At 36.5% G+C, this 13,364-nt stretch overlaps 1 protein-coding gene across 1 annotated transcript in view; it reads right to left on the bottom strand.

Annotated features, from left to right (window-relative positions):
- The window catches only part of PDGFC (platelet derived growth factor C), a 198,510-nt gene that overhangs the window by 42,376 nt on the left and 142,770 nt on the right, over positions 1-13,364 (bottom strand). The window contains exon 3 of the mRNA XM_045998168.1: positions 10,895-11,075. Coding sequence (XP_045854124.1) covers positions 10,895-11,075 — 181 coding nt within the window. The remainder of the gene's footprint in view (positions 1-10,894; positions 11,076-13,364) is intronic.

A 13,364-nucleotide genomic window follows, 5' to 3' on the forward strand; every position in this document is an offset into this window, starting at 1 on the left:
ATCCTCAATATTCATGATTACTATCATTTATTTAAAAAAAAAGATAAATTCTAATTTAGTTCACTAACTTCCCAAGGTTCTAAAGTATCCAAGACATCATAATCAACAGAAATAATACTTGTGTTTAGTTTTTTTTTTTTATTATTTATTTTTGAGAGAGAGAGAGAGAGAGAGAGAGCACACGCGAGTGCACAGAAGAAGGTGCATGCCAGAGCAAGTTGAGAGAGGGGCACACGGAGAGAGAGAGAATCTTAAGCAGGCTCCACGCCCAAAGCGAAGCCTGACACAGGGCTCGATCTCATGACCCCGGAGATCATGACCTGAGCCAAAACCAAGAGTTGGATGCTTAACCAACTGAGCCACCCAGGGGCCCCTACTTAGCTGTTTAAATAAGAAAGCAAAGATGGTGAAAGAAAATCCTACATTTGCTTTCCCTTCATCAGTGATCTTCCTACTGTATTTCCCAAATCAGTCCAGCGGCAGCCTGGCTTTACACAGAATTGGGAAAGCCCTACTTAATATCCTCACTTCTACATATGTGATATTCTCTGAGTTTTAATCTTAAAATAGTGATAACATTGCATTATGGGGATTAGAGGATATAAAAGAGCCCATCAAGCCTAGTACTTCTTTCAATATATGTTCATCATTCTCTTCTGCTTAATTCAACTATTTCCAAGTTGGTATCGAAGTACTCCCTTTCCAAAAAATGTTTACAATATACTTCAGTTCAAAAATTAACCTCTTCAAAACCATACTCATTTACCTTTCAGTTTTGTCCTAAAGGGATGCAAAAATTGATGGTTATATTGTATATAAAATCAGATTCCTGTGATTTCAAAGTAATCTTAAATAAATAACAATTATGTCCTCTTAAAGAGAGGAGCAAAATTTTTAAAGTTCCAGTTTTAAGGTTCAAAGCATTCAAATACATTAATAGCCTTACTCAAATGGATAAATATATGAAGACTATTTACAAGGATAGCATTTTCTTAAAGGTAAGAATCATATGATTGGTTTCTTTATAACTAACATGTAAAATGTATGAACCATGACTGGTATGTTAGTGGATACTCCTGGACATAATACTAATATTAAAACAGAGTTCAGGGTATGTTAAATAGCTAATCAATATCAAGTCTTATCTAGGCCTCCCTAATATTAAAAAAGGAAATGTGGACATCTAGGCTCTTTCCATAGTTTGGCTATTGTGGACATTGCTGCTATAAACATTCCAGTGCATGTGCTCCTTCGGATCACTACGTTTGCTGGAGGGGAGGGTGGTGGGAGGGACAGGGTGGCTGGGTGATGGACACTGGGGAGGGTATGTGCTATGGTGAGTCCTGTGAATTGTGTAAGACATGAATCACAGACCTGTACCCCTGAAACAGATAATATAGTATATGTTAATAAAAAAAATTTTTTTAAGGAAATGTGATAGCATACTCATGTAAAGCAACTGCTATGAGAGTATATTTTATCTGGCATGGAAAGATAATGGCGTTGTTCCTTCAAGTCAATGACAGAGCATGGCACGTGGCATATACTATGCCCACAATATATTGTGCAGAGTTTCCAAGTGTTTTGTTGATCAAATATAAACTCAGTGTTTGATAAGAACACGGCTATACGAATAGAGGGAAAAAATGGTGGTGATTTTAGCTCTGTTCTCTCCTAAAATGGTTGATTCTGAAGGTATTTCTTTAAATGCATAATTCTTTAAGGCCAAAGAAAATCAGAAAGGAGTCAACAGTGATAAAATTTAAGAAACTGAAAGGTAAGTAGAGGTGCAGTCATTGAATCAGTGAACCAAAATTTACCGGGGGTGGGGGGGGGGGGGCGAGGAAGGGAGAATCAGGAAATGACCTGACTTTCATGAAAGAGCAACCGAAAAGCTCTGGGATCTGGTGGCAACAGGTATGTGTGGAAGTGGTAATGACGGTGGAACTAAAAACAGGAAGACAGGTTGAAAATGATGACGCTGTTTGACACTCCAAATCTGTTTCCCTGCAGTGGCAGAAGATGGATTCATTCTCTGCTCAGATTTGTTTCCTGAACAGAATAAAATTGAGGATTTATGGACTGGGGAACCCAAGCAGAGTTGGGAGAGTGATATTATTCTGAATACGAGGGTATGGAGGGGGTTGAGGAAATGTCTGAGACTCTCAGTCTTAATCCACTGAGCTCTCATTTCAGAGAACTGGCAGCCAGGATTATACCCTTAGAAAAGAGATTTGGGGAATCAGGGGGCTTTCAAGGAACTGACCCTGCCATCTCACAATACAGCGAAGACCGTAGTCAACAAACTCATCCACAGGCACAAAATGTCCAGTTAGTTTTTAAGTAGCCACCTAGAATTCTAGTCTTAGCCAAGTATTCATCTAGGGTTGAGGGTTAAATAAAGCAATTTTCAGTTATTCGAGCCCACAGATTTTATCTCTGATGCTCCTTTTTCTCAGGAAATTCATGGGGGTTTTACATTCTTCCCAAACAGGAAGTGAACAAGAGAGAAGACAAGAGATCCTGAAAACAAGGGATCTAATCTGAGAAAATGGCAAAGGGAATACTCAGGATAATGATGGGGTGGGGACGGGGGGAGACCCCCCAGGATGACAGCTGTGTAGCAGGTCTAAATGGTAATCAGTCTCAACTGAAGTAGACAAGATTGTTTCAGCAGAGATTTCTTTTGGTCGATGAAATTGTAAGAAAACACTAATGTGTCTGGCTGTATCTGAGGGAGATTTACACAATCAGAGGCACAGTTTGGGGTTGAATGAGTGATAAATACATAGAAAACTAAGTAAACCAAAAACTAACACAACTGTAGGGAAAACGAAGTAAAATAAGGCAGGAAAGGAAACACAGTCCTATTATACTTCATGGCTCAGTTGTGAACCATGATCCCATAGTCACCATAATGTACACAATGGGTTTGGATCTTGATAGAATCAGGATACACTAGAGGAAGCAGTGATGGGATGTGTCTGCCTATGTGGTAAACACAGGAGAATGGAAGAAAGTGAACACCTCACCCTCCAGAGAATGAAGTCAATGACGATCATAGATCCTCCTTAAAGCCAAAAAATCAAGAAGCGGCAACAAAAGCATGTTACAGGAAGGTAGAAAGCTCAATTCTAAAAGAATCGGTTAAAAGAACTGGAAGCACTTGCCTCCAAGGTACAGGAAAATAGTCTGCAGAGGAAAGTGGGGGCAACTGCTATTTTTGTAACAAGCTTCAGAGAAATATTTGTGTCTTAAAACTATTTGTAGCTGTAACTCAGACAAAAATTAAAATGACATGTGAAAAACATGTATGAGAAGATTGAAAGGAGATTTCTTGATGATTGGGACAATCTTATTTTACTAATAATAGTGCCTTACACTGCAGAACAAATGAAGATCTAGTCTAGAACTATGTCTCAGTGCTGGAGCTATGCCATATGTGAATTATCAGAGAAGCTTGGTGTTGAACTAGAAAAGAAGGCAGAGTGTCATTTATTCTGGTTGCATGGGTAAGAGATACCGGCAGTTGACAGAACGGATAAGCTTCAATACATAGCTTAGAAAAGTCAGTACAATAAATGCAAGTATTACCAAATTGAAATCTGGTCATCTAATTCTATGAAAAAGGCCCACTTTTTTTTTTTTTTTTGCAATCCTGTAAAACAAAACAAAACAAAAAACAAAAAAACCAGAGAACACATGGGTATATTAGCAAGAAAATAGTCATGCAGAATTTCCAATCTGCTCCCCCCCCAAATATTCATGTTTGTTTGAAAATGAAAAGTACCTCCCCAACATCTTGTAATAAAACCTTTGCATCTGCTGAGTTTATAGTCTGCAGCAATTTCTCGCCACAAATTCAACGTGAGAACATCTTGTATCAGAATCTCCAAGCATGTTTGATGAAAATGCAGATAACCGGGCACTATTCCAGATAAAGAGAATCGTAGTCTCTGACATCTGATAATATTGTTTTTAATAAACTCTTCAGGGATTTTTAATAATATATTTGATATCAAACCTATACTAAGCCTCTCCCAGGGTTTTTGTTTGTTTGACCATTTGTTTTTTCCTTTAATCTAAGAGCTATAATATCCCTCTGCTTTCACCAATTGCCTCTCTTTCTTCAAAGCTTTCCAAACCACTTATATTACACTTACTCATGTAGTGTATTTATATAGGTATATTGGTGTGTGTGTGTGTGTGTGTGTGTGTGTGTTACATTTTTCCCCCTCAAAACAAGGTAAGTTCTCAGAGACCTAGGGCAATGCCATATACATTTTTTAATTTTCTCACAATGAAGTATCTCCTCAAATATTCTTCAATGCCTACTGAAAGACTTAACAGGAAAATAGAAGAGGATACTGAGGACAAAGCATTTATTCTATCATTTTCAGTTAAAACAAACTTCTAGAGAATAATTCCACAGGTTTGGGGCCATATTAACTCTAAGCTTTTAAATCTTTGTGGCTTTAGATATAAAACATGAGTCAATCAAACTGCAAGCTTTCCTAAATTCTTATTTATAACCCTTTGTATTTCAACTCAGTCGTCTGTCGTCTACCATCCCTGCAGTAGCACCAACTGCCTTTTCCTTTCTAACTACAAATCATACCATCTGTGAAATTCTTTCTAAGGTAGCTAGGAATTAACTGGAACAAAAAGAGTCAGTAGAAATGGAAGACAGACCATGATCTTCACATGAAAGAGAGCACTGTGTCCATGGGGTAGAAATTGTTAGAAAAATACATTAAACAGCTCTTAGCCAAGGAAAAGCTCAGTCTCTGTAGCAATTGTGTAATTTCTTTGATGTAATAAAATACTGTCATCTCTAGACTCCTTGCATAAATATACAGTTACATTGTATATTTTAATAAAAACTTAATCACTCAAAAAGTGTTTCAGACGACGGTATAGACATGAAGTACTTGAAATAACTTCTTTCATTCTCTAAATACTACAAAAAATTCAAAGAACAACTTTTTTCTCTTAATTCTCCCTTAAGGTAAATAAAAATGTATTTTAAAGGTTTACAACTTAAATTCTTCACTCATTAAAACTGGTTTAATACAATATAGGAATGCAGTGCAGTTTGTTATGAAGATCTGCAAGTTTTAAAAAATCTTGACATTCTAACACCGAATTTGTTTCCTATGGAGCTATGGAGTTAGGGTTACGATACTGCTCTAAGGATTTTTACTCCAGGTATGCTGCTTTATTTTTTCTCTAAGAAAATAAATTTGATACCTTGTTTGAGAGTTACTTAGAATTTTTCTTAACCTGAACATAAAAGCAAATTTGGCCTTCAGTTAAGACTTTTCCTTACATGATATTAACAGTGAAATAACCTACTGGCACATGCCAGAAGGGGCTGAAAAAATAGCCCCCTCCTCCTTTCTCCCTCCAACTTCAATATTCACTGAGCTGCTTTGTTCTCTGTATCCCGCATAATTAATAACTACTTTGGCAATCAGTCATGCATTCCTTAATGGCACCTCAGGCATCAAGTGTCCTTCTAAACCTTCCCCACAGAAACCATACACCCTTCTATAGTGCATACTGGCCAGGCACTGACTTAACTCTGGACAAGTCATTTACAAAATCACTATTAAGGAAAACCCATAGTTGGGATTATAAAGTGGCTACAATACTTGCATGCCATTCTCTAGCATTATTTAATCTCTGGGTATAAGTTTACAAAAAGGAATTTAAAAAAACGTGAGTCCAAACAACTGTTGCTAACCAGTGAAAAAAACGAAATAGCAAAGAACAGGAAAAATTGAGAAGCAACTTAAAAGATGAGTTTCACGGGTTGCTGTGAGTCAAAAGAGCCTTCAGTTCATTCATCACCCCACACTCCTCTTTTCAGACAATAAAGGCAAGAAGATAAAAATATATGGAGTCAATTAGTACGGTAGCTTTAACATGTATTTCTCTTAATCTAAACCGATCCATTTATTAAATGAAAAATGTGAATAAATGAATTACTGAAAATATTATGTTATTACTTCTGGTCCAAAGCTTAGATTAAAACTCCTGAAAAAAACATTATATTCAACAACAGTGTTTTAAAAGAAATCAATGGTGTTTTAATCATCCTTCAAAATTTTAACCAGATTGGAGAGAGAGAAAAAAATCCCCAAATCTCATAACCATTTTAAAACATATGTATTACAAACAATATATACTCAAGAGGAAATAGTTCTATATGCAAAGAATAAAACCACTAAAAATATTCATATTTGGATTTGTATCTTTTATTTAAAAATAAGCAACTTTTGAAGTAATTGATTAAAATATGCAATATTTTATATTAAGGCTTATTATTATTATTATTATTATTATTATTTTTACAAATAAACTTTTAATAAGGTCTTTTGATGCTAGGAGAAAAGATGCTATTTTTCAGCTTTGTAGATTTTTTTACGTTTTAAAATAATGGTGCTTACACTATAGTACACAGAGTAAAACATACATAATCTATTATAAATTACTCTAAAATTAAACAAGAAATTTTCTTTGTAAGAGATCCGAAATGTGTGCTGGGCTCTCAATGTGTGTGGCCTCCAAACAGAAACAAGCTTGCACTGTTTTATTTCAGTTTTGCTTCATTTCTTCCCAAACAATCTCTCACTGCTAATCTACCAGCCCCCCCCCCCCTTTTTAAGCATGAAGGAAAAAAAAAAATCAAAGACATTATTAACTCCTTATGCACAATCATAAAAGCTGGATATATATAGTTTGGCATGAATTTGCATGGATTTATTTTTCTTTCTTTATTAATGGGGCATAATTGGTGAGTCTATTATTTCCATAAAGAATTCTTGAGAATAACATTGAAATGCTACATTTTAAATTTATACAGTGAATCCAGTATTTTTTTTAAAGCTATAATCAACTAGCTACAATTTCAGGTAAACATCTGATGCTAAAGATTTTTCTAAAGTAAAACTCAGCCTATAATATCAACTTAAAATAGTAAAGTGCAAAGATAAATTTTATTTATGTTTTACTCTAAGGTATCTAGGAATCAAGAAAATGATACTGAAATCTTAATACACAAAACAGTGTAACTACATCTAAAAGAATACATAAAATCTTTATTAAATCAATATCACTTTATTTAAAGTAATAAATAATCTCTTGTTTTACCTATATGCACTCCTCATTCATTCGTCTAGGGAAAAGAGTGTGTTAATCATCTGACAAAGGTGAACCTGGTTTTTAATGGCAACACCGTTTCTGAAAATTTTAAAACTACTACTGCTAAGATATATACTGTCTAAGATTGGTATAGAATCAACCAACCTTAAAGGTTGGCTAGAATCAGACACATCCATTCATGTTTCCAAAGAAGGTTGCAGAGTGATCTCCCTTACTTGTAAACTATAAAGAATATTAAAATAGAATTTCTCCATAATTGTCCCAGAAAAAAATGGATTAAACTCAAAGTTTCTGTTGGTTTTTGAATAGATGCAAAATATGAAGTTAATTATAAAAAGCAGATAAGTATGATTATACACAGTAATGGTTATAATGTCATTAAGTATGCACCAATGTCTTTACTCCAAATGTTCCACTCCCCACCAGAATGCGAGAGAGACAGAGAGAGAGAGAGAGACCAGTTTTACCATATCATGACTAGGAGAATACCTGGTGTCATTACTGTAATTCACTAGTGCTCTAGTTTATGAATCAGCAACATTACACAACAGTAACAAGGGTAACAGTAAATGAGAAGTCAGTGCAGCTCCACATTTAGACAACTCTGAGAGGAACTGGCTGAACTTCCATGAGGTAGTGAGAGCAGCTGGAATGTGTGCTAGGCACTCAGCAGCAAACCTCAATTTGGTAAGTTAATAGTCCATTAAGGACTTGGGATTCGCATCATTGCATCATTTGTATCATGACAAAATTAAGAAACCAATGTGGCCAGTGGTCCCTAAAGGTCCTATTTTGCTGGGGCAGGTTGCATTCAATTAGACCAATGCCTCTGGGAAGCTGCGTGTGCTAATTATGAAGTTAATCCGGGGGGAGGGGATCAGAGATGATCCAGGGGTTGGAGGGCACGTGGCCTTGAGCAAATGCCAGAAGAACGTTTAAGTCTCTTCTTGAAAAGGCACACGTTCTTCCCTTAGGCTTTCATTCATTGATACACAGATAAGATTGACGGATTGTTGCCCTGTTAGTAATAATGTTGTGGGGAGGAGAGGCATGGAGAGAGGGATGTCATTTAGCAATACACAATAATAATTCAAAACATTCTGGAAGGCTTAACAGCAAAACCACTTGTCAAATTTTCACTAACCAAATCTCAGTTTTCTACAGGAATGATGGACAGCAGGAGGATGGCTATGTGGGAGAGAGGGAAACATGGAACCAGGACAAAGGTTAGGTGAAGAAAACGCAGATAAATTGCCAAAATAAATTTAACAGAACAGAAGCTTGTGAAATTACAAAAATCATGTATCAATAATCACCCCGGAGAACATTCTGGCAAAATTAAGATCACCAAATCACACCTTATTAGGCAATGCAGGACTATGCTGTCACATTATCTTGTTTCTTGCAGTCCAATGGCTGCTGTTTTTTCCTAAGCATGAGGCAAATTAAAAAAATATTTCCTATGTCGTATCTCTACATATCTCCATTTTCTGTAGCCCATCATGGGTCAACTTGGGTACCACGCAAAACGTGGCTCCGTAGATGCCGGGAGAATGTCAATTCGCAGACTACCAAAACTCACATTTGCAATTTTATCAAAGGATTACAGCAACTATTGAAAAATGTACTGAATTTAATTTTAATGATGTAACCAGCGATACAGCTTTCTTCTAAAGTCTCTCAGAAGCAATTTCTGATCTAATCACAATAAATCTCCAGAAGCAGGTCAAACCACGTGGCAGATCCCTATGGAGTCAAGAGGATGGGTAATACTTACTGCAGATCCTTATGATGCTTTATCTCATTTCAAGGCTCAGGAACCTGCTTTACTCTCAGCAATAAAAATACAGGTGACAGTGAATCATCTTGTTAGTTAAGCTGGAGTGAGTGAGCGGTATGATCAACTCAGCATTCAAGTACTTATTAACAGCCTGTAATGTACCCAGAACTGAGTATAACACTATAAATTTCCTTTACATTTATCTTTACATAAGATATGGATTTATTTAATCCACATAACTTCTGGGTTATACAACTAACTAACCCATACAGTCATAAAATTAGGAAAAGACAACACTTGGTGTCGACATGTGTACATATACTTTAGCTTTCATGTCTTAATCTGTAGCATGATAGCAAATTGCTAGCTATAAACATCTAAATTAATACAATATGAAAAGAACAGTTTATTTAACATATAAATATCTTCTCAGCTTCAAGTTTATTTTTGTCACACATTTGGGATAAATATCCTTTATTTTACGTATTATTTTAAACATTTGTATCTATTTATGGTATCATACCCAGAATACTGAAAACCCATTTACTATTTTTCCCTTATTGCTCACAGTAATTCTGAAGTATTCACACAAATACGAAGATGCCAACTAGTATGCTTTTTAAATATGATCAATAATACCACCATTTAAAATAACATAGAAAATAAGATCTTCAGTGATTTTGACAGAAGGTTTAGCAAACCAGCAGGCACACTTGGCAACACAACAGGGTGTGGGTTACATGCATTAAAACCTGTGCTCTTTCTGGGTATAAGAACAATGCACACAGCAAGCTAGCAATTCATGAAGCCAATTAGGAAATATGGAATCAATATTAAAATTTGTATATTATATTCATATTGTAATGTTAAGGTGAAGTTTCATTTTTTGGTTGCTCAGTATGCCCTGGGCATGAAATAAAGGGTACAAGCAATCAGGATATAACTAAATTTATAGTAATAATTATAATTAGGCAAAGTAGATTTCTTAAATTCCCATGAGAATTTCAAAACATCTTTTTTGAAACAAAAGAGCCAGAAATATTATTTAAGCAGGGTAAGCAGGAAAATGGAGATAACTACTTTTTAAGATGTATTTTACTATAACATTGATAACATTAAAAAGAATAGTAAATTTATCTTTCTCAATAAAAAGAAAAAGGTTATGCACGTATTCATAAACAGCACATTTAAAAAGTACTTTTCAGGAGGCTCAGGTAAGGAATGTTGCCACCTTAACTGGAGGGGAACAGTAAGACAGAAAACTAAGAACATGAACTTCTAGAGCAATTACAGACATGAATCTAGCTAAAATGACATTAATGTCAAATTGTGCTGGCTTTCTAGTTCTGCAATGTATTTATTCCAAATATACAGGTGAATCTGAAAATTAGAACCATTACAATCCTGTGTTAAGCTTCAAAGTTTCCATCTTTAAAGTGAGAGTAACAGGTAGCAAAATGCAAAGGGGTATCATATAAGAAAGGTCTCCAGAAAAGCTAAAAAACTAAAATCGTATTTTATCATTTAATATGATTCAAACCTGAAATTCAAGAAGACATTATATGGCCCTAATTTTGATGGTGATCTACATGCTATGAGTAATAAATACACAGATTTTCCCTTTTTTTTTTTTCCAGGAGAAAATGTTACCCACATATGTAACTTCCCATAAATACTGAAATATCAGACAGTGAGTTGCGGGGGAATGGATATGATGCAATCTCCTAAATGTTGTAAAAAACAAGTTATCTCATTGCACTGAGAAAGGTATTTCACCGGGCTAATGATCTATAGTAAAGAATTTAAGTTATTTGTGATACCACAGTGATGTTCATGGATAAGAAAAAAGCAAGCGAAGGAAAGGTCTTTGCTTTTTGTGATCCTTTTTAAAATAAGTAAACAGAACAGTAACTCAATTAAATAAGGAAATCTCTAAGTGACACTTACTGGCACGACAATGTTGTAGTGGATGCAGAACCCGGGTTCAGAAGGAAAATACTCATCAGATACAAATCTTATCCTGATTTGATTTCCTTTAGAAATCTGTTTTCCTGGCACAGTTCCAGAACCACACCAGCGCCCTAATATAGTTCCATCACTGGGTTCTTCAACTTCTACAAAGTCATACCTGTAAGACACAAAGACAAGAGACATAAAGTCCTATGATCTGCTATTGTAGCAATTCAAAGTCCATGACATGGATCCAATGAATCTATCTATGGACCAGAGCCAGGAGTCCATTCCAAATTTAACTGGGTAAATATAATAAAATAGTCCAAAGAAGAGATACAACTGAAAATGCATTCTCTGTTCAAGGAAAATGAGTCGTCTACTCTAAGCCTTCCATAAAACTGTTAATGAACTTCAAATTCACTGAACAGCTATCTCAACACTTAAATACTTTGTATGCGGCAACCATAGCTGACATTCAGTTTGTGAATTATTCCATTTAATTTCCATATGGACATGATAGTTTTACTCTAATCTTAATTGCTATTATCATTGCCCATTACTTTCTGACAGTAACGCTTTCACCCTAGGCAGACTCCCTGGCTCCCTTTCCTGATCTGACACAAGCTTTTCTAGAGCCACATCCTTACACATACATCCTTCAAATCTCGCTTTATAGCAGTCTGCCTCTGTGAGACCTTTCTGATGTTCTCAGCTCACTGACATCTTTCTGTTTGTGATAAACACTTACTTTCCATATTCACTATATATGAAAGTGATCCATTTTGATGGTCTTACATTGATGACAACGCTACTTAGCTCACAGGGATGTCTTAAGACAGCACACCTGCGTAGTACCTAAAACAAGGCTGGCACACAGCTGCCGTTCAATAAAGCTGTCCTTCATCTCCACCCAGCATCCCTTGCTCTCACCTTCACAGGAACTTTTAATATAACCTTTGGAGTTCGAAAACAATAAATTAAACTCAAATTCAAAGGACAGACTATCTGCTATACCACGTGATGAGTCTGGGGTCATCAATGACCAATGTGTAAGTCAACCAGTATCACCATTTTAGGAGTTCGGTATATGGGTGTGGTGGGACCGAAAAGCGGTGTGCTCAGAGGTCAGAAGAGTTGGGTAGAACTAAGTAGTTATTTCAGGTATACTTGGTATAGAAGTGGACAGCTACCATGGGATATGAAAGGATAATTTTTACATCAAGACTGTTTACATGCGAAACAAAGCTTTTATTCAGAGAGTATCTCTTTGTGCTTGGGGGGTTTTGCCTAAACCTCTATAATGTGGGTTACCACCATTGTGAGCTCGAAGAAAGCCAGATTTCAGACCTGCTCAATCATTCTGTAATCATTTATGAAGCGCTGACTTGGTGCAAAGCTAGATTCTTAGGATACAAAGATGAAACTATAGCTTCTTTGGGCTCTGGGCCCATAAAACACTTTGGTAAGTGCTCCAATGAGAGTGCATAGGAAATACTGTGGAATACTGGCAGAGTAGGAGTAATTCTATACAGTGAGATTAGGGTCGGCTTACAAAGGAACATTTGGGCTGTCAGTGGGTACTGAATGACCAGGGGTGAAAAGAGGGGAAATGGAAACGCACTGTAGTGAGAAGTACAATATGTAATATGCAGAAAGAGGGGGCCAGGCATGGTGGGCGGTGAATGGAGGGCAGGAAACAAAGAAGCAGATGAAGATCAAGCCGGAAAAATAGGTGTAGGTGGAAAGGTCTGGGTACTTCAGAGTCAGATGTTGGAGTATTTTGTAGGCCAATGTTGCAAACAGGTCAGCGCAATTTTAATAAGCTCTATGTTTCTTTCCAAAAGTTATGTCAACATTCCAAAAAGTGGAATTTCACAGGAAAGTCTGGATTTCTGGGTTTTTTTGTTTTGTTTTGTTTTGTTTTGTTTTTAAATTAAATTTAAAGATCTGCTAATACTAAATATCATTAGCCCTGGTAGGACTCCTCAGATCTCCGGAATTGGTGTCACCTCCAGGAGAGCTGGTATCTTCCATTTCCTGCCTTATCCCTAACATCTATGTGCCAGGAACACAGCAAGAGCAGTATTGCTATCTGGTGAATGAAGGAATGAACACTGAACCTTCATTCCTTCATAGCAGCTGAGGCTGGGACCAGGCAGAAATAGCTTTGGATGGGACATGGTCTAAGTTTTTAAAGATGTCCATTTACATTCTATGCTGCCGCTACTGCTGCTGCTGCTGTTTTAATGCCCAGATCATCATCTACTTGCAGTACCTGCCCACGGAGGCATCTGAGTGTGCCTCCCTTAGAGAGGGTGGCTGTGGAGGTTTCAGTGAGGGAGTAACACGGGCAGAGAACAGAATCTTCCCGTATCTGAGGGGTGCCGGGAAACAAGGACATTACAAGCGCGGGTAGAAAGAAGAGAGCCTGTAACAAAAACATCCTGAAAAGGAGCAGTTGTGG

This window comes from Meles meles, chromosome 2 (genome assembly GCF_922984935.1).
Source record: "Meles meles chromosome 2, mMelMel3.1 paternal haplotype, whole genome shotgun sequence".
Lineage (NCBI taxonomy): Eukaryota > Metazoa > Chordata > Mammalia > Carnivora > Mustelidae > Meles > Meles meles.